At 49.3% G+C, this 20,150-nt stretch overlaps 2 protein-coding genes across 2 annotated transcripts in view; one reads left to right on the plus strand and one right to left on the minus strand.

Annotated features, from left to right (window-relative positions):
- Window positions 1–1,210: 1,210 nt before the first annotated feature.
- On the minus strand, window positions 1,211–4,596 carry ALG14 (ALG14 UDP-N-acetylglucosaminyltransferase subunit). The gene is made up of 4 exons (XM_032961483.2): window positions 3,442–4,596; window positions 2,693–2,841; window positions 2,100–2,228; window positions 1,211–2,005 (listed from the first exon to the last, which is right to left on the minus strand). Exons 1-4 carry the CDS (start codon window positions 3,851–3,853, stop codon window positions 1,685–1,687), a joined length of 1,011 nt encoding a protein of 336 aa, XP_032817374.2. The 5' UTR covers window positions 3,854–4,596; the 3' UTR covers window positions 1,211–1,684.
- Window positions 4,597–7,061: 2,465 nt separating this feature from the next.
- The window catches only part of LOC116946515 (uncharacterized), a 61,946-nt gene continuing 48,857 nt past the window's right edge, over window positions 7,062–20,150 (plus strand). The window contains exons 1-4 of the mRNA XM_032961481.2: window positions 7,062–7,412; window positions 7,960–8,069; window positions 8,585–8,844; window positions 12,595–14,889. The gene's annotated coding sequence lies outside the window, so the exon portion shown is untranslated. The remainder of the gene's footprint in view (window positions 7,413–7,959; window positions 8,070–8,584; window positions 8,845–12,594; window positions 14,890–20,150) is intronic.

The raw sequence follows: 20,150 nt of genomic DNA on the forward strand, positions 1-20,150 counted from the left end.
AACATTTCTAAACAATACTAAGAAATACTGTACTTCCCAATTATCTAAGGCGGGTGTTTTTTTTCCCTGGACTGGGGAGCGATAGTGTAACGGTACGAACCTGGTGACGCGAGTTTGATTCCCGCTCACACCAAACACCCATGACGATGATCTGAATCGGCCCTGGGCATCCTCTAGGTCGACTCAGCCTTAAATGAGTACCTGGTGCGATGTGTGTCGCCAATGGGGAGACAAAGGCGACCGGGCGTGGTGCTGGCAGTTCTGGCCTTCATAGATGCTCACGAACAGCACTTGCCCCAACTGTTAATAGGCTACACGGGGGGTCTGCCAGATGCGAGTACAGCAAAGCTTGAGGTGCCACTGACTGCATCATCCACCTGACATCACGCAACCAGACAATGATACAGTACTTCCGTATACAGTATACCCGTCAAAGGCCAAAACTAACCCCGGCGACAGCTACATTGGTATTTACAGCTTGCCTGTGTTAGGTCAAAACCACAAATGATAAACCGCGATATTCAAGGCAGGGTATCTCTAAACGGATCATTATACACCTGAATGTCCCATCTTCCCATGGGATTGTTGGCATACCAGCGGTATCATGATCAGCCTTTTTGGAGGAGGCTCGTGAAGGACGCTACTGGGCAGAGGAGTGATGCTCAAAACAACGACTGGAGTGCCAGGAGGCTAAAATGCAGCAAGTTGACACAGTAGGGGACAGCTGGTGCCATTTGCCAGTCACCAGTCAACCCATGGCACCTGGGTCTGTCCCATGACCTGTTGGTGAGCCTACAGCACTTCGTGGCCTTAGTGTACTTGGCCTGGCACAGGTGCTGTCACTGCCACTTAGTAGCAAATGGCAACTATTGTTGGTTGAGTTGTGGTGAGGGATGTAGTAGACGTAGTTGTCTGCACACTGCAATAATAAACTGCTTTTCCAAACGTCTCCCCTTCGAGTCACTTGCTACAATAACCCATTGGGGGGAGGGGGGTGTTATGGGGTTGAGCTTACCAGGAGCTGCTCAAGGCAGGGAGTGTGGAACAGAAAGGGGGCAAATGGGTTGGTGGGTGTGAGTGCATGGGTGCATTGGTTCAAGCAGCTAGGTGCTGCTGCTGATACTGAAGCTGGTGCAGAGTTTGCTTGTCTTAAACCAATGCTGGTAATTGGATCCACACTACCAGAAGGCATTGGGCGCAGCTGACAGAATGACTCAAAATATAATTTTATTATTTTATGTCAAACATGGGAAGGATACTGTTTGCTATTCATCCTGTACACAAGTCAGTGTAAGGTCACCAGAGTTTACCCAGATGCTTGAGTTGGTGACTGCTGAGTGGGTCTAGCCTCAGGCCATCCCCAGTGGCGGCTGTGCGTATCTGGACTTGACCCACACACATCTGCCACTGAGGGTGCCCCTGCACTCGACCCACACACGGATAGTTACCACTGGGGGTGCCCCTGGACTAGACCCACACACGGACAGCTGCCACTGGGGGTGCCACTAGGCTACACATACAGTGCAAAATAAGTTCAACATACACAGCAGGCGCAATCATCCACCACCCCCACCCTCTTGTCTGATGAAGTTGAGGTCTTCGTAGTCTGCGAAGAGGTGAGTCTCTGACGTGGTCTCTTTTTGACGAGGCAAGCCCCTCTGACGAGGTGAGTCCTCGCTTTATCTCATACCACCCTACCCAGGTACGTTGTTTTAGCGGCCCACCTCCACCCACCACTTTGCTGCTGCTGTATCTGTGGCCACTGAACAACGAGGTGGTCGACGAGGCAGCGCGAGAGTCGCGCGGAGAGGGAGAGTGAGTGCACCCGGCACACGCTCTCCAGGAAGACCAAGCGGGGGCGCCAGCGTGTGGCACTACTACCACCATCACCGTCGCCACCAGGAGGAGGAGGTCCGTAGAGAAGATGGAGTGGAAGGCGGATGAGGCTGGAGATCCAGGCTGCAAGCAGAATGGGTAGACAGGTGCCTGGACCATTGCACAGAACCTGGGGGGTGGGTGGTTGAGAGGGTGGGCAAGTTGAGTGGGCGGGCGGGCGGGCAAACGAGTGGGCAGGTGGGTGGGTGGTGAGGATGCCTCACCAGCTGAGGGGGTTGTGACACGGTGAGCAGAATCCACATCGCTTGCACCGTGGCTACCGCCGCCTTGAGTAGTGAGCGGCCCAGCGGCTCTGCCACCTCACGGCAGCGCAGCACCTCCTCTACCCGCACCTAGTGACACACCAATCATCCAATGTCATTGATGCAATCTCATAGAATCCATGCAATCTCATATACTCCATGCAATACTATGCAATCCCATGTAATGCAATCCATGCAATCTCATGAAATCTCATAAAATAAATGCAATCCATACGATACCATACAATATACAATGTGTACAGTAATCCCATGCTATCCATGCAATACAATGCAATCCATTAAATGTAATCCATGCAATACAATGCAATTCCATGGAATGGAATCCATGCAATCTAAGTAATCCCATGGAATCCATACAATACCATGCAATTTCATATAATCCAATGCATACAATTCATGCAATACCTTGCAATCCTTGCAATCTCATAAAATGTAGGCAATCCAATGCAAAACAATCCATGCAATTTCATACAATCCATGCAATCCCATACAATCTATGCAATCCATACAATACCTCCCCCACCATGTCTCACCTCCCCCCCCCGAGCCCCCCAAGTCTCTTCGTGGGCCAAAATCTTGGCGCGACTCAGGGGGTCGGAGCCCCCCAGGAGATAGAGACGCGGGGAGTAGCGGGGCGCGGGGAGCGCAGAGAGGGCGCGAAGCATCTCCGTCGTGTGGCCCCCTGGGGGGGCGCACTCGGTGGGGGGGGGGCACGGGGGGGGGTGAGACGAGTGGAGGGTATGGGGAGACGTGGGGAGGGAGACGCGGGGGGGGGACGCGGGGGGGGGGGACGCGGGGGGGGACGCGGGGGGGGGACGCGGGGGGGGGACGCGGGGGGGGGGCGATGGGGGGGTGGAGGGACGGGGGGAGGGGGTGGAAGGTGGAGGGACGGGGGGAGGGGGGTTAGAAGATAAACGGGGAGAGGGATACACGGCTGATGTTGATGATGTTGTGGTGATGTTATGTTCATGTCAGTGATGATGTTCATCGATGTCGTTGCGATGTCGTTACGTCCACGCTAGCGAGTTCCACCCCCGGTTATACTGTACGTGCAGTGTGATGTACGTCACGCACAGTGCGCGATGTGTACAGTGCGAGTATGTGTACAGTTAGTCTGCATTTCGGGTAAGTGTACAGTACGAGGTGTATAGAGTACGAGTAGGTGTACAGTGCGAGGTGTGCAGTACGAGTAGATGTACAGTACGAGTAGGTGTATAGAGTACGAGTTGGTTACAGTACGAGATGTACAGTACGAGTAGGTGTACATTGTGGCTCGCCTCACCGGACCCCGCCACCACCAGGAGGCTCACGGGGAGTCGAGCAGCAGGAGACGTCTCCCTCCTCCTCCTCGAGACGAGGAGGAAGAGGAGAACGAGGAGGGGGAGGGAGACGAGGAGGAGATTCGAACAACTCGCCTCCTCCATGGTGGCCCGGGAGACCACGTGGGGCGCAAGAGGGGCAGGGTCACGTGATGCGCTCTCGATCGCATTACATTGTATATTGCATGGGATTGTATGGATAGCATTGTATTGTAAGGATTGCATTGTATTTATTGCATTGTATCGATAGCATTTTATTGTATTTATTGCATTGTATGTATAGCACTGTATTGTACGGATTGTATTTATTGCATTGTAGGTATAGCACTGTATTGTACGGATTGCATTGTATTTATTCCAGCGTATGGATAGCATTTTATTGTGTGGATTGCATTGTATTGTATGTATTGCATTGGATTGTATAGATTACATTGTATTGATTACATTGTATTGCATTGTATGATATTGCATGGGATGTTATGGCTCGCATTGTATAAAATGCGTTGTATTGTATGGTTTGCATTGAATTGTGATATTGCATGGAATTGTATGGATTGGATTGCATTGTATATTGTATAGGATTGTATAATGTATGGGATTGTGTGGATTGCATTGCATTGTGTGATATTTCATGGGATTATATGGATTACATTGGATTGTATGAGATTTCATTGTATTGTATAGATCACATGGGATTGTATAAGATCGCATGGGATTATATAGTTCATTTATTTGGTATAGCCCTGTGAGCCATTCGGCTCTTGAATCGGGTGCAACCGCAACAACAAAAAACATGAACAAGAAAACATCTTAAAGTGATTTTGTGACTGTGCAAACAGAAAATACAGGAAAAAAATATCAAAATATTACTGAAATAGCACCGTACACCAACGCTGTGTGCAAAAATCCCAGTGGGATGCAAGTCAAACAACAACAACCACAAGACAACTAAGATTAAGGCCATCAGTCTAACTCCGTGCTACAATAAACAAAAAACATGGCCAAAACAAAAAAAACTTTTCGAAATCACCAAAATAAAAGCCATAAATGCAATGTAACAGTGATCATAGGGAGTGTGGCCGAATTTTTAACAATAAACTACATAAATAAATTATAACACCAAAATCTAGGGACACAATTTAGGCCACTGAATAGCAGTGGCAGCTAGGGTTGTACAACTCCTCTAGAGCAGTTTTGAGTGAAGATCTCATAGGTAGTGATTTAAGTTGCAGTTTATTGGCAATAGCATTCCAGACCCTGGATGCATCAATAGCAAAAGCTCTTCCTCCAGTTTTTGTACGGCAATAGGGAATGTGAAGCTGGTAAATGAGCGAAGACCTGAGGTCAAATTTGTTCTTTGAAACAGAGAGGAGATCCAGTAGGTAGTCTGCGGAATTTTTTGTAAGTACATCGTGAATAAATAAGATCTGGTGCACAAGCCGTCGAACATTAAAAGATGTTAAGTTTGACGCAATGTAGAGATCACAGTGGTGAGTCCTATATGGGCAGTTCAATGCAAATCTTAAGGCCGAGTGATAGATGGAATCAAGCTTCTTCAGTACAGTACTTGGGGCTGGTTTATACACGATGTCACAGTAGCCAAGTAGAGGCAGTATGGTAGCTTTTATCAATTCCAAACGGAACATTGGGGGGAAGCAGTGCTTGTGTCGATACAGAAAACCAATTTTTATTTTTGTCTTTTTACCAATATAATCAATGTGATCTTCAAAACTAAGTTTTGAATCCAGGATGACCCCAAGATACTTATAGATCTTGACTTGCTCTATTTGATAATTATTCAAGGAATGTAATTGGGGAAAAATAACTTCCTGCTTTAGTCCCGGAGAGAAGCATAGCACCTTGGTTTTGGAGGTATTCAGGACTAGTTTAAGAGAAACTAGCTGATGTTGTAGTTTGTTGAAATCACCCTGGAGCTTAGCAATCACGTCATCCGGAGAGCGGCCAGCAGTAATCAGTATCGTGTCATCTGCAAAAAGATTTACCCTGGAATGATCCAGTTCAGTGCCCAAGTCATTGACATAAAGAGAGAATAAGAGGGGGCCGAGGATGGAACCCTGTGGAACCCCTTTTGTTATCTTAACACTGTTTGACCTCCAACCATCTGTGAATACAGTTTGGGTGCGAGAAAAGAGGTAATTTTTTAACCATTGTACTGTGTTCTTGGAAAAACCGAGGCAACTTAGTTTACTAAGCAGGGTGTTGTGGTCAACTGTATCAAAAGCTTTGGACAGGTCAAGAAAAAGACAGGCACAGTACTGCTTATTATCAAGGCTATTGTAAATTTGATTCAAAGAGTCTAATGCAGCAGATGTGGTGCTGTATTTTTTCCGGAACCCAGATTGTTTTAGATGTAGTAGATTGTTGGACAGGAAACTGCTAATTTGGTAGTTAAATAATTTTTCAAAAATTTTCATCAATGGGGACAAAATTGAGATAGGTCGGTAGTTATTGGGATCATCTTTAGGGCCCCCTTTGTGAAGTGGACGGACATAGGAATGTTTCCATTCTAGAGGAACCGATGCTTCTTTGATGGACAGGTTGAAAATATGGGCTATAGGTTTGTATATTAGGTGACCAGCAGTTAGTAGAGCAAAGACGGGAAAACTATCTGCTCCGGTAGAGGAGGACCCTTTGAGGTAGGACAGTTGTTTCAGAACATTACTTTCGTGGATTGGTTGGAAACTAAATTCGTTTAATGTTTGGACAGGGGTGTACGAATTTGCAGGAGCAGGGGTGACTCCCAATACATTATCAAAAAGATTACCAGCTTCAGAAAAATGAAAGTTAAAATTGTCAACTATTTTTTTGGGATCTGAAAAATATTCCCCATTTCGGTGAAGCTCAATGGGCAGATTTTCTGTTTTGGATGCCTTTTCGATAGATTTGATTTTTTTCCAAAAAATCCTGGCATTTCCATGAATTGCATTGTATGATAATGTATTGCATTGTATTGTATGGATTACATTGCATGTGTAGGACTCTGGGTACCGACATCAGATATGATGACCTTTATTTTAGCACACCGACTGACAAGCCTCCAGCCACCATTCCTCCCAGCCACCATTCCTCCCAGCCGTCTCTCTCTCCCCCTTCTCGACCCTCTCCTTTTATCCCTGTCCCCCTCCTTCTCGACCCCTCTCTTCCTCCACCAATCCCATCTCTCTGCCTCCCAACCGACTCCCCACTGTGTCCTCCCCTATTCCACTTTCCCACTCTTGATTTTGAACCAAGCTAATCAAGCCTAGATCAATCAGTATTTCCTCTGGCACCTCCCCTGGCTGGGCGCGCTCTCTGATGTTGAAAGACTCCTATCCCTCTTTCCCTGATCCCGAGAGGTAATCCTGTCCAAGGATAATATCCTTACATCATCCTCCCCCGGGGAAAGAAAACGTGAAGCCGTCCTGGGCTCAGCATAACTACGAACAAACCCTTTGATGGCTAAGGGATTTCTATTTGTAACAACTACTGTAATGCAGGACAGTAATAACGTAATTTATGAACGAACACATCTCATGTCTATTCTAAGTGTAGTGCGTGACTCACGAGACACACAGAGGTCTGGAGGCATCACGATGTATTCACAATGAACAGGGCTACGGGTAAACAACACTCGGGGTTATTCTAGATACCACTGGGTCCCTATGTAACTCAACTCCCCGACGACCGACGATTCCAGAACCTCCAAAGCAACGTCGCACTGCGAGTTCTCTTGCCCAGACAACCACGATCGCTCCTCCCCTGTCCCTCTTATTCTCTCGAGCGTGGCCTCGCGCCGCCTCCGGGCACGCCCTCTCCTCGTTCTCCCCCTTCACTACTCCGTGTCGGTACGTCCCGACCTCTCTCCCACTGCGACGGGCCCCTGCTCTCTAGGGCCTGTTTCTCCGACATGTCTCTGCCGGCACCAGAGAGAGAGGTACGTACGTACTCATTTTCAAGTTGTGGGTGTTGCCGGCTTAAAAGCCATAGAGACGCGATTTACGTCTCTACATAAGTATTAAAAATCATAATGTATTTTGCGGATTGAATGGATGCACTCAGGTAACAGGTATTGTATACCCAAAAAACCTTTATTATGAAGGTGTCTAACTTTACTACAAATAGGGGGCACCTGGCGGCGGCGAGGTGCATCAACAGAGTGACGTGTAGAAGATGGTTTGGATTGAGTGCGGTGTGAATGTTCTGTGTTTGATGAGGTGCGTGTGTAATGAGACGTGGGCATTCCGTGTTTTGTGTGTATATAGCAGGCGTGATGTAAGCCCATTGTCTCATGGTTTCTGGAAACTGGTGTATTTTATTTTTTTCCTTCAACCACGACGACCCCTGTGTGCAGCATATGTGAATTTGCCCTGTCATAAACAATCACCCGCACGGTAAATCTGTTTTGTGAGTTTTTGGTTGTCCCTGATGTGCCGGGCACGTGCACGGGTAATCAGCCCTTCCTAATGACTTTGCCGCTGCAGTTCTTAGAGTTCAGGCGCTATCGTCGTTCCTGGAGAAACATCTGGTGAGGTAGTGACGAGCGCAGACAGATCGGAGCCCGGTGGGACGTTGCTGCCCCCTGGCGGTTGTGGTGAGTTTTGTGTGCATGGCAGGTTTGTTGACTCGGAGAGCCAGGGCTTCAGCCGATGGGGTGAACCACTTATTGTGTCCCAATTGTATCTGCACACATTGTGGTCGCAGGATTTTTACTACCCTGACGGGACGGTCTGTGAACTTTGGGGGATGTACCATGTGCCCCACCGCACTTGTGGACAGTGGAGCCACGCGGAACCTCCCTCTGGAATTTTCATGTCAGTGACCTTGGAATGAAGACGCCTGTTAGCCTGTTGTGTTTTCTCCGAGGTGGCCAGCGCAGCTTCCTTTGCCTCCCGCCAATAGTTTATCGAGTGTTTCAGTGACACTGGCCAGGTTTCACTTCTAGTAGGGATGTCAAGTAATTGGTGTTCAATGGCTGGGTATGGGTGTCATCTGTACATTAAGAAAAAGGGAGAGTGTCCCGTCGCAGCATGTGGTTCCAAGCGGTATGTCGACAGGACGGCAGGGACCGCCAAACCAACGACCCCCCCTTCGCCCACCGACAACCAGGTGTTCGCCTCCTTCGTGCGCTGCCAGCGCGGGAGATGAGCCGCAAGACGCCGACCGGGGGAGCAGTGGTGTGCGGGGGAGCAGTGGCGTGCGGGGGAGCAGTGTCGTGCAGGGGAGCAGTGGTGCGCTGGTCCTTGCCCACCACTTGCTTCAAATGTGGTCAGCGGGGTCACATCGCCAGGGGCTGCCGCAACGTGGTGGGAGACTCCACCTGGCCTGCATCACCCGGCGCCCCAAGGTCATCTTCCGAGGGCCCACAGGCGAGTCGGTACACATAACACACTCGCCCGCTCCTCGCACCTCACTCATCTAGGACTCATCCTAATCACGCAGTCAACACTGCGCAGCGGACGGGAACAATGGCCGATCGGCCTAGGGGCATCCGACAATGGGACATGCGCACCGTGTTGTGGCGGCTGCGGCAGGGTCGTCCACGGTAATCAGCCACATTCAGGGGGTCGAGGTGCGCATTTTGGTGGACATGGGCGCGTCGGCCACCATAATATCAGAGGTTATCTTCAACCTCGTTACACCTAAATGTACTCGCTTGCGCCCAGTAAAGGGTGCTTGGTCGTCGCAAATGGGGGCAGCCTCGGTATCATGGGCCAGATGATGGCCTCTATTAAGGTTGGGGACACGGAACTATGGGGGTCAGTGCTAGTCTCTAAAACGTTGGCCGTGCCATGTCTCCTGGGCACTGACTTCTTGGCCAGAATGCCCCTTAAAATCCTAATTGACCAGGGATGCATAGAGATGCCATCGGGGCACCGCTTACACTTTTTGGGCTCCCCCACGCGGTTGTCTTCTATGGCCGCCAGCGTCCAGGCGTTAGCACGAGGCTCCATGCGAATTCTGCTGGTACCCTTATGGCTGTGGAAGTCCCTCGATTTTTCAGTTCCGGAGGGGGGATCCTCTTGACACCCTCAAATTCTCTAGTGCGGAACCCATCCCTCATTGGGGCTATGACTGTTGTAGCTGCAGATCGGGAGCCCTTTCTGCAAGTTTTGTACACGGGTTTGGTGCACGCGGTCATCCAGGCTGGTATTGTCCTGGCGCACGCGTCCCCGGCTCATACTGAGGAGGACACCGCAGCTGTTGTGGGAGTTGTTGTTGGCGCACTAGAGGATTGCAATTCGGCCAGCGCATGGCTGTGTGCGGAGAACATGGATTTATCCCTGCAAGAGAGGGATCACCTTCATGTGCTTTTAGACGAATTTGCAGACATTTTTAGCAAAAGCAAATTTGACATAGGCCATACTTCCTTGATTCATCACCACATTGACACGGGTAATTCGGCTCCCATTCGGCAGCATGCTCATAGACTGAGCCCCAACGAAAAAGAACATGTCTGCCTTGCCATTGATGAAATGCTTGGGGCTGATATAATCTCACCCATAACAGTCCGTGGGGAGCTCCCATCTTTTTGGTTAAGAAACGCGATGGCAGTCTCCTGTTTTGCGTTGATTTTCGTAAATTAAACAAAATTTCCGTCGCAGATGCCTACCCTCTCCCCCACATTGACGACTCGCTAGACGCACTATCCGGTGCGCGGTTTCTTTCAACTCTGGACTTGGTGTTGGGGTTCTGGCAGCTGCCCTTGGATGAGGCCTCCAAGCCCTCAACTGCTTTCTGCACACCCCAAGGCCTTTTCTAATTTAACTGCCTCCCTATGGGTCTCCATTCCGCCCCGGTCACTTTTCAGCGCCGTATGGAGATGGTCTTAGCGGGTCTTCAATGGGACTCCTGCCTCATATGCTTGGACGATGTCATCTTTTTCAACCGCACGTTTGAGGAACACCTACAACGATTGCTCTCGGTTTTCTTAACGGTGCAGGCCGCTAACCTCAAATTTAAGCCCCAAAAGTGCCATTTGCTGCAGTCCTCAGTTAGGTATTTGGGTCATGTCGTGAGCGCATCGGGGGTGGCTACCAATCCCGACAAAACTGCGTGCGTGCGTGGCCGACCCCTCAATCCATGGCCGAGGTTCGCAGTTTTGTCGGGTTTTTCTCCTACTACTGCTGATTTGTCCGCAACTTCACGACAATCGCCAAGCTGCTACACACGCTGACCGCCAAGGGACATACATTTTCTTGGGGCGCTGAAGAGGAAGCAGCGGTTGTCACGATCAGGGACTCTCTCGCCAACGCGCCCCCATTGGGGTACCCCGATTTTAGCTTGCCCTTTGTCCTGGACACGGATGCCAGCAACACGGGCATCGGGGCCGTTTTGTCCCAGAGGGTCGACGGCCTCGAAAGGGTTGTGGCGTATGGCTGCCGCATTTTGTCCCCCGCAGAACAACGTTACTGCGTCACGCGTAGGGAGCTGCTGGCTATCGCCCATTTTATGCAGCTGTACAGGCCCTACTTGTATGGGAGACGGTTTGTTGTCTGCACGGACCATGCCGCCTTACAGTACTCCTTGCGGATTGATCAACCTTCGGGTCAGCTTTCCCGCTGGCTCGAAGTATTGCAGGAATACTCTTTCGAGGTAATCCATAGGAAGGTCGCCCAGCACAGCAACGCAGACACCTTGTCGCGGTTGCCATTTGGTGGCGGGTGTGCATGTGCTTCGGGCGCCAGTCACTGCAGGCCCACTACTGTAAGTGTGCCCCCTTTGGTGGCAGCGGCCGAAGCTACGCCCCCCGATGCGGCGCCATTTCTGGCGGACTACAGCCTGGGCCTTACGCCCGACGAATGGTCCCGCATGCAGATAGAGGACGCCTCTCTACTTAAGTTGTGACGCCGCGTTAAACCAGCTAACCAAAGGGCCTCTCCAGCGAAGGCGCCGGTGATCATCCTTCGGGGTGGCCTGCTCATGTGGTGGGACGCCAAGGGTATTGTGTCGTTGTGCCCACGGTCCTCCGAGGGAAGCTTACCCGGGTGGTTCACGAGAAAGTGATGCACTTGGGGTTTCGGAAGACCTTGCTCAATATTAAACGGGACTACTATTGGCCGGGTATGGAAGACGACGTGGCACTGTTTGTCAAAGGTTGTCAGGATTGTGCTCGCCGGAAACCGCCGAGCCGGCAGGGTATGCCCCCACTGCAATCCATACCGGTCAGGCGGGTCAACGAGCTGGTGGCTCTCGACATCTTGGGCCCTTTCCCACTTTCAAAAAGGGGCCATAAATATATCCTGGTCGGGGTCGAGTACCTCACCCGTTGGCCTATGGCCTGGTGCCTTCCAGATCAGTCGGCTGTGTCCATAGCTGATGCCTTTGTGCACGGCTATGTGTTGGACAAGGGGCCTCCGAGCAACTCTTGACTGACCAGGGCCGAATTTTCTCCTCTAGGTTGCTCAAAGAGGTCTGCCACCTCCTGGGAACGAGGAAAATTAGGATGTCGCCCTACCACCCTCAAACTGATGGGATGGTAGAGCGACTGCATCACACCCTCACGTCAATGTTGTGCCACCAGGTGGATGCGGCCCATTCCGATTGGGACCTGCACATCCCAGGGGTCCTTGCAGCATACAGGTTGGCCCCTCATGCTTCCACGGGATTCTCTCCATTTTTTTATGTACTGCAGGGAACCAGAATCCCCAATGCATGTCCAATTAGGCTTGGGCTCGTCTGGTTAGAGATCCGCGGTGCCTTCCCCCATGCGGGTTACGCTTGACAGGTTGCGGGAGGCACGCGAGGCCGTGGCAAGTAATTCGGCCAGCCGGCAAGTGGCAAATGAGGTTGACGATACACCGGGGGGTTGGAACTCTGTGGGGGGTTGGTGATAAAGCCTGGCTTCATTGCCCGCAGGTGCCCCTGGGGACGTCCCATAAATTATATCAGCCGTGGCAGGGTCCCGTGGAGGTTGTAGAGGTCTGGCGACCACAGTGCGTGCGCATCCAATTCGGTCGGCGCCATTGGATTGTGCACCCCTCTTGTTTGAAGAGGTGTGCCTTGTTCAGTTGATTTATCCCCAATCCCGGAATGGGGAGTGTCTGATGTGTCCGACGAGCTGGGTCGGGGGTGTCGAGACGCTGTGCGTCAGGGTGCTTCTTCTCCTCCACCTGCAGGACTGCGGCACCTAGTTCCTGTGGAACCGCCTGCGCCTCTGCCAGAGGGAGAGCAGTCTCGCAGGACCGCAATGCCACCGCTCGACCAGGCTCCGACTCAAGGAGACAGACCAGCCTCGAGAACGAGGTCCAGGAGCAGGGTGCTCCGTTGAGCACCTTCCTGCACCCGACCGCTCGACGTGGCACTGTTGGCACAAGCGGTGTGCTCTGCGACAGGCCATGGCCCTCTGCACGGGCCATCCGGCTCCTTCACGTACTTACGTTACCATTCAGTGTTCCGCATCGTTATTCTTCTTGTTGTTAGGTTGGCTACTTGTTGTACGGGGTCGTTCATGTGTTCCGCGAAATAACGTTAACAGCCGGGACGGCTGGAATTTCGTCACGGGGGGGGGGCGGGGGGGGGGGATGTAGAGGAGTACTGCGGGGACCCAATGAGGGGCAACTGCGGGAAGGGGGCCAAGCAAAAAGGGGAGTGCCAGAAGGACTAGAGAGGACGGTAAGTAGAAAGAGTGGGACGTTTGCTAGTGGGGAAGCCAGGTAGAAGGAGGAGAGCCAGGTAAAAGGGAGGAGCCCGGGCTAAGGGGATAAACGGGGAACCTGGACGGAAGTGGAGGGGTCAGAGACAAGGAGAGTCAGGGAGAGAGAGAGAGGAGCCAGGTAGCAAGTAGAAAGGCTCTTGGGCCGGAGAGACAAAGGAGGCTCCGGGTGGAAGTGTATGAGGTAGCCAGGTCGAGGGAGTCGGAAGAGAGGGCTAAGGGATAGTGAGTACCCGCGACGGAACAAAGAGTGTGGATGTTGGTGTGAATAATCGGCAAGCAGCCCTGAATATTCAACCCTGGTCTCTGTCTGAGTCTAGAATCCCACAGGACATTACGAAGCACGACTCTACAACTGGAACAAACTTCCTCTCCACATTAAACAATTACCTTCGCTCACTAGTTTCCGCTCCACACTCAAAACTCACTTATTTTCCCTAGTTCACCCAACAACCCCTTAATCTCCACCTCATATCTGCCACCACTACTTTTCCCTCTTCATATTCTCATATGGTTCTCACTCATTCCCCATCCATTCAATATATTCATCATCACTTACTGTCATCAATTTTGCTAAACAAATGGCAAAGTCGTATCGGTGGGGGCCAAGTCGATTCTGGGAATCAACACCGAATCTCCTCGTTCTGCAGATCGATTCCAACGAAATGTTTAGCATACTTCCCGACATGCAACAAACTTGAAATTTGGCATGTGGGTAACTTCCAGACTGTACACAATGCAAAACGTATAAAAATAGACTTTGTATTTGGGGGGGGGGGCGCAATTTGCATATATTTTGCACGGCAAGTGAACGGTGACGTCACATCTGTGATGTCACCTGCATGCGGCAGCGTTACGCAGTGTGCCTGCTGACGTCACGCATCCCCCCCACCCTCCGCGTAGGCCGTGTATCCCGCACAAATGCGCAGCATCGCTGTCTCGATTTTCTAAGTCAACGCGAATATTTTCAGCTCGCTCTTAAATATAAAGCAGAAAATACATTTGTGTGAAGCAGCAAAAGCTCTCGCACGCTGAGTTCTGACGTCATGAAATTTGCACAGCTTATGCTGTCTGGAGTTTCTAAGGGAACGCGACAAATCTCAGCTCGCCACGTAATTCTCTTCCCAAGTTGCCTGGTTAAGGTTAAATTTCCTTGAGTGAAAAACATCCGATTTAGTTAAATTGATTTGTTTCGCATTTTTTCTTCCTTGCAAGCATCACTTTTTTTTCAGGGTTTTCCACCGAAATATTAGGGAATATTACATTAATCCAAGACAAGAATCCAAGCCCCGGGCGAAGCCGGGTAGTAAAGCTAGTCACAGATAAGGTTAGGCGTTTATATATATTGCAGGGCTGCGCCTGCACTTTCTTTCCCCGTGTGTTTTTCCATCTGTTGGTGAAAACACGGGCTAAGCTAGCCTTGACAAGTTGTGTAGGAGACATAATTGGCCAATTTAGGACCGCTTAGTACCCCCCCCCATCCGCATTAATTAACTCCCTCGTGCGTGGTCAATTAGGCTGCCAGCACGCGTAATTAGTCCTGTCTCTTCCTCGCGTTTACTAATTATTCTCTTCCTCGTGTCTCTTCCTCGCGTTGAGCAGGAGGACGAGTGGAGGAGGCCATTGGCCCGAAATTGGGAGCGGTTTATTATAAATAGGAGGCTGATATGTGCATGCAACGTTGGTGGTCGGGGTTTGCCTGTGTCTGAGCAGTGGTAACGGTGTCTGGTGTGTGTGTCCTGCCGGTGAATATACACAGGTGAGAGGTGTGTATGTACACGTAGTCCTCGACTTACGAACGCCCGCACTTACGAACCAGCTTCCCTGATTTCCCTATTTTAACATCGGCTTAAAACGCGAACTCGCACTTGCAAACTGAACTGCGGAACTATTTTGTTGAGTTTAACGATGCTTCGCGAGATGTAATGAGTCAGCCTCGCGCTGGGAGTGAATGTGTGTGTGCGCGTGTGTGTGTGTTTGTGAGGAGCTGCGCTACAAAAGTGGCTACCCAAGTTTGATTCCTGCTCACGGCTAACAAACACCGGTGACGATTATCTGAACCAGTTGTGGGCCTCCCCTAGGTACACTCGGCCTCAAATTAGTACCTGGTGCGGTGTGTAGTAAACATCGCCACGAGGGAGACAAAGGTGGCTGGGCATGGTGCTGACTATCCACCACCCCTCGTATGCTGTGCCAGCCTTCATAGGTGCTCGCGAACAGCATTTGCCACAAGTTTGTTAAAGCTACACTGGGAACCTTTGTTTTGTGTGTTTGTCATTGTAGCGGTGAGCACGCTGCTCTATAGACCCGGCGGACCGAGTTTGAATCCCTGCTCCCGACCACAATAAGAGGCACAGCATATATTTAGTCGACTCAAACTTTCAATGAAGCATCAGTACTGGGGAGACAAAGGCGACCGGGTGTGGTGCTGGCCAAACCACCCACCTCGTGTGCCGTCCCGGCCTTTGTAGGTGCTACTTGCTAATAACACTTGTCCCAACATTCTGTCAACGCAATACGGGGGCTCTTTGTCTGTTACGTGTGTGTGTATGCATGTATGATCTTTGTCTTTGTATGTACATTTGTGTGCGTGTCTGTTGTATGTATGCAAATACATGTGTAAGTGTGTGTATGTATGAGTATACATGTGTAGTTGGTATTGTTAGCGTGATACGCCGTCACCACGACTGACTGGGTGTAGCGCAAGCCATGAGTCAACAGGGGGAAACAGCGAGTCCGGCCTGTACTAAGTAACGAGTAACGTAGTTAGGCCAGGGAACCCAGAGGGTGGTTGGGAACCGGAGGAACCACACCCCAGGCCCCCAGTGCGGGCTGGGGGATTACGCAATAGTCCAAGTCCCTCCAAAAGGTTCTAGAGTGGGCGTGGCCAGGGGCGGAGTGACCCTGGGAACCGTATATAAAGCGGACCTCTGAACGGGTTCGCAAGTCTACATCATTAGACCACCTTTGCCAGTATCAAAATGTAATAATAGGGTTTTTCCCCTTTTTTCTGGCAAAGGAGGTCTAATGATGTAGATGCTTAACCCCGAGCCCTCATTACTTTTATAGTGCATTGTCTTTGAGCTGTATGCCTTTTGGCGTCATCAATTGGGTCGAGGCTCAAAAGAAAGCCGTCCTTTGGTGTGGACCAATCAATTTCAAGGACAATGCATAGATTATCATAGTAAGTTTTTTTTTTATTCAAAGCTTTCGTGACTGCAGTAATTCATATTCTTAGCTCTTTCGGTAAGTCACGTTGAAGGGAAACAATTAAATAATAAAAAATATATAAAACAATAAAAAAAATTCACGACGATTCGACCATAACATAAACGGTCGTCAGCAGGTGTGTCGGTTTGCATTAATTTATTTATTTTTAAACTGTGTATTTATTTATTTAAAAAACGTTAGCGCCACGCGCAGCGATTTGGCAGTTTATTTAGGACTAGTCCATCTATGTTCTGAAAAGAGGAGGGGGGAGACGAAAAATGTATGTATGCTGTCTGAAAGCCACTGTAAGCGTGAACAATCAATTAAGACCTGAAATGGTTTATCAAATCTTTCCAATGATTGCTAAGCCAGAATCCATCTTCTCGGTTGAAATTGTCTCTGTGCTTGTATATGTGGATAGCCTCATGAACGAATCTCTCATGGTAGCCAGATGGCTTACAAAGGACCTCTGTCTTGGAAAAGTCAATGTCATGTGAGCCTACTGAATTATAACAATGCAGACCTTAAATAAGGTAGGACCAACACCTCGGCCATGGCAGATCATTGTTATAAGTCAGTAGGCTCACATGACATTGACTTCTCCAATACAGAGGTTCTTTGTAAGCCATCTGGCTACCATGAGAGATTCGTTCATGAGGCTATCCACATACAAGCACAGAGACAATTTCAACCGAGAAGGTGGATTCTGCCTTAGCAATCATTGGAAAGATTTGATAAACCATTTCAGGTCTTAATTGATTGTTCACGCTTACAGTGGCTTTCAGACAGCATACATTAAAAAAAAATTCGTCTCCCCCCTCCTCTTTTCAGAACATAGATGGACTAGTCCTAAATAAACTGCCAAATCGCTGCGCGTGGTGCTAACGTTTTTTTAAAAATAAATAAATACACTGTTGAAAAATAAATAAATTTATGCAAACCGACACACCTGAAGACGACCGTTTGTGTTATGGTCGAAACGTCGTGAGAATTTTTATTTTATATATATTTTATTATTTTATTGTTTCCCTTCAACGTGACTTTACCGAAAGAACTAAGAATATGAATTACTGCAGTCACGAAAGCTTTAAATCAAAATTTAGTTTTGATGTAGTTTCCTTATTCACCAAGGTTCCTGTACCTGACACCATCGCAATCATTGAAGACTTGGTTCATCAAGGACTAAACACTGAGGTACCCCCCCTGGTGAGACACTGTTTAACCAATACATACTTCACTTGGAATGTAACTTTCTACAAATTGAGGGGGGAGCCCATTGGGGTGCCCTATCTCCGGTTATAGCTAACATTTTCATGGAGAAATTTTAGACTGACACCATCCAGACTGCCACTCTTCGCCCAACCTTATGGAAGAGGTACGTGGATGACACTTGTCATCTGGCCACATGGCCGGCCTGCTCTAGACTAATTCTTCGACCACATCAATTCCATACACCCAGCCATCAGATTTACCATGGAAGTCGAAAAAGATGGCAAGCTACCTTTTTTGGATGTCAAAATTAAAAAGAGACCTGATGGTTAAATGAGCCACTCTGTCTACAGGAAAGCTACCCATACAGATGCTTATCTGAAACCGGATTCCCACCACCATCCATCACAGAAGAATTCTCTCAGCAAGACTCTGTATCATAGAGCCCAATGCATATCCGACCAGGAACACGTAGGCAGTGAACTCAAGCACGTACACCAAGCTCTTAAGGCTAATGGTTACTCCGACTATACAATCCGCAAAGCTATCACTCAAACCATGAAGAAGGACCCTCTTAAGGTGCCTTTCAAAACATTCACTTTACCCTACATTGTGGGGATCAGAACAAAGATCTCCAAAATCTTGAATAAACACAAGATCCAGGTCCGTTTCAACACATTACATAAAATCCGTGATCTGGTTCCGTCTGTAAAAGATGTGATTCCGGACATACAGTACCCTGGTGTCTACAAACTAAGTTGCCTCTGTGGTAGTAGTTACATTGGAGAAACCAAACGCCATGTCTCGGATCGCATTCGTGAACACAGCAGACCTTAAACACGGTAGGACCAACACCTTGGCCGTGGCAGATCATTGTTATAATTCAGTAGGCTCACATGACATTGACTTTTCCAAGACAGAGGTTCTTTGTAAGCCATCTGGCTACCATGAGAGATTAGTTCATGAGGCTATCCACATATACAAGCACAGAGACAATTTCAACCGAGAAGATGGATTCTGGCTTAGCAATCATTGGAAAGATTTCATAAACCATTTCAGGTCTTAATTGATTGTTCACGCTTACAGTGGCTTTCAGACAGCATACATACATTTTTCGTCTCCCCCCTCCTCTTTTCAGAACATAGATGGACTAGTCCTAAATAAACTGCCAAATCGCTGCGCGTGGCGCTAACGTTTTTTAAAATAAATAACTACACTGTTTAAAAATAAATAAATTTATGCAAACCGACACACCTGAAGACGACCGTTTGTGTTATGGTCGAAACGTGAGAATTTTTATTGTTTTATATATATTTTATTATTTTATTGTTTCCCTTCAACGTGACTTTACCGAAAGAGCTAAGATTATAGTAAGTTTTTTGTTTGCGTTTTGACTGCAGGTATTGTGGTTAATGCAGACATGAATCCTTGTAAAAAGGTTTCAGTTTTGTTGCCAGAAAAAAGGGGAAAAACCCTATTATTAGGTTTTGCCAGTCGTCAAGCCGAAGACCCGAAGAGCCAGCCGAGAATAGGACCCTTGGAACCCCCGGACCCGAAGTCCTTATCAGGGCCGGGGCCGTGTGGGCCAGTGATCGGCACCCGAGGACCTTGGCTGGGTTGGGTCAGGCTAGCCTCCCTTAGTGTGTTATAGAGAGTGGTCCCAGTGATTAGGGCATGCTAGCCCGAAGGCTGTACCTCCCAGGGTATCAGGTGAAGGGGGCCGTTACCCCCTTCTGTTAGGGACCTTGTGTTGTCGTTATTGTTTCAAATAAACGTGTTGCCTCCAGTGTAGGCTGAGTCTCCATCAGTACCCACTACACGTGTAACTGTGTGTGTCGGTATGTATGTATGAGTATGCGTGTGTAATTGTGAGTATATAGGGTAGAACAAATGAAGACCGTATTTGGGTGATACTTTTCTTGATGTGTAGTAAGTACGTGTACTGTGTGATTTGGACACGGTGAGCTCCTCCGGTAGGCCAGGCTACGTTGGCTGGGTCATGCAGCCCACATGCCTAACCTGTGGTTGGGTGAGTGGGTGTGGTTTGACAGCAGAGGTCTCATTCCGAATCAGTCGAGCGGCATTATATTTTCATCAGTTGGGTAATGCTGTATGGAAGCTACCTGGTCTGTTGCTCCACACGCAGCTTCGGGTCTTCTCGGCCAGTGGTGCCTTTCCTTCTTTATACAGTATTTGTGAAACGTGAACATTTGCGCCGGTTCGAAACATTCAGGCTGGCCTGCCTACGGATCCATCCTGGGTTTAACCAAGCTGGATTGTATAAGGAGCTCACAAACCCTTGAAAGATCCGGACACATTCCCATCAGTGAGCTCCTCCGGCAGGCCAGGCTGCGTTGGCTGGTTCATATAACCCGTATGCCCAAAACCGCATGCTCAAGCAGCTTCTGTTTGGTCAGATAGAGGAGGCTAAACGGGCACGACATGGGCTGTAGAAGAGATGGACTGATGGGGAACGGATGATGTTGAGTTGGATGCACTTGCCGAAGACTGGTACCAGCGGTGTCAAGATTGGCCTCTGTGGAGGAGGCCCGTGTAGGATGCTACTGGTCAGTTGGAGGCAGTCGTCCTGCAACAACAACG

This window comes from Petromyzon marinus, chromosome 27 (genome assembly GCF_048934315.1).
Source record: "Petromyzon marinus isolate PM22_M1 ecotype Great Lakes invasive population chromosome 27, UKy_Petmar_22M1.pri1.0, whole genome shotgun sequence".
Classification (NCBI taxonomy): domain Eukaryota; kingdom Metazoa; phylum Chordata; class Hyperoartia; order Petromyzontiformes; family Petromyzontidae; genus Petromyzon; species Petromyzon marinus.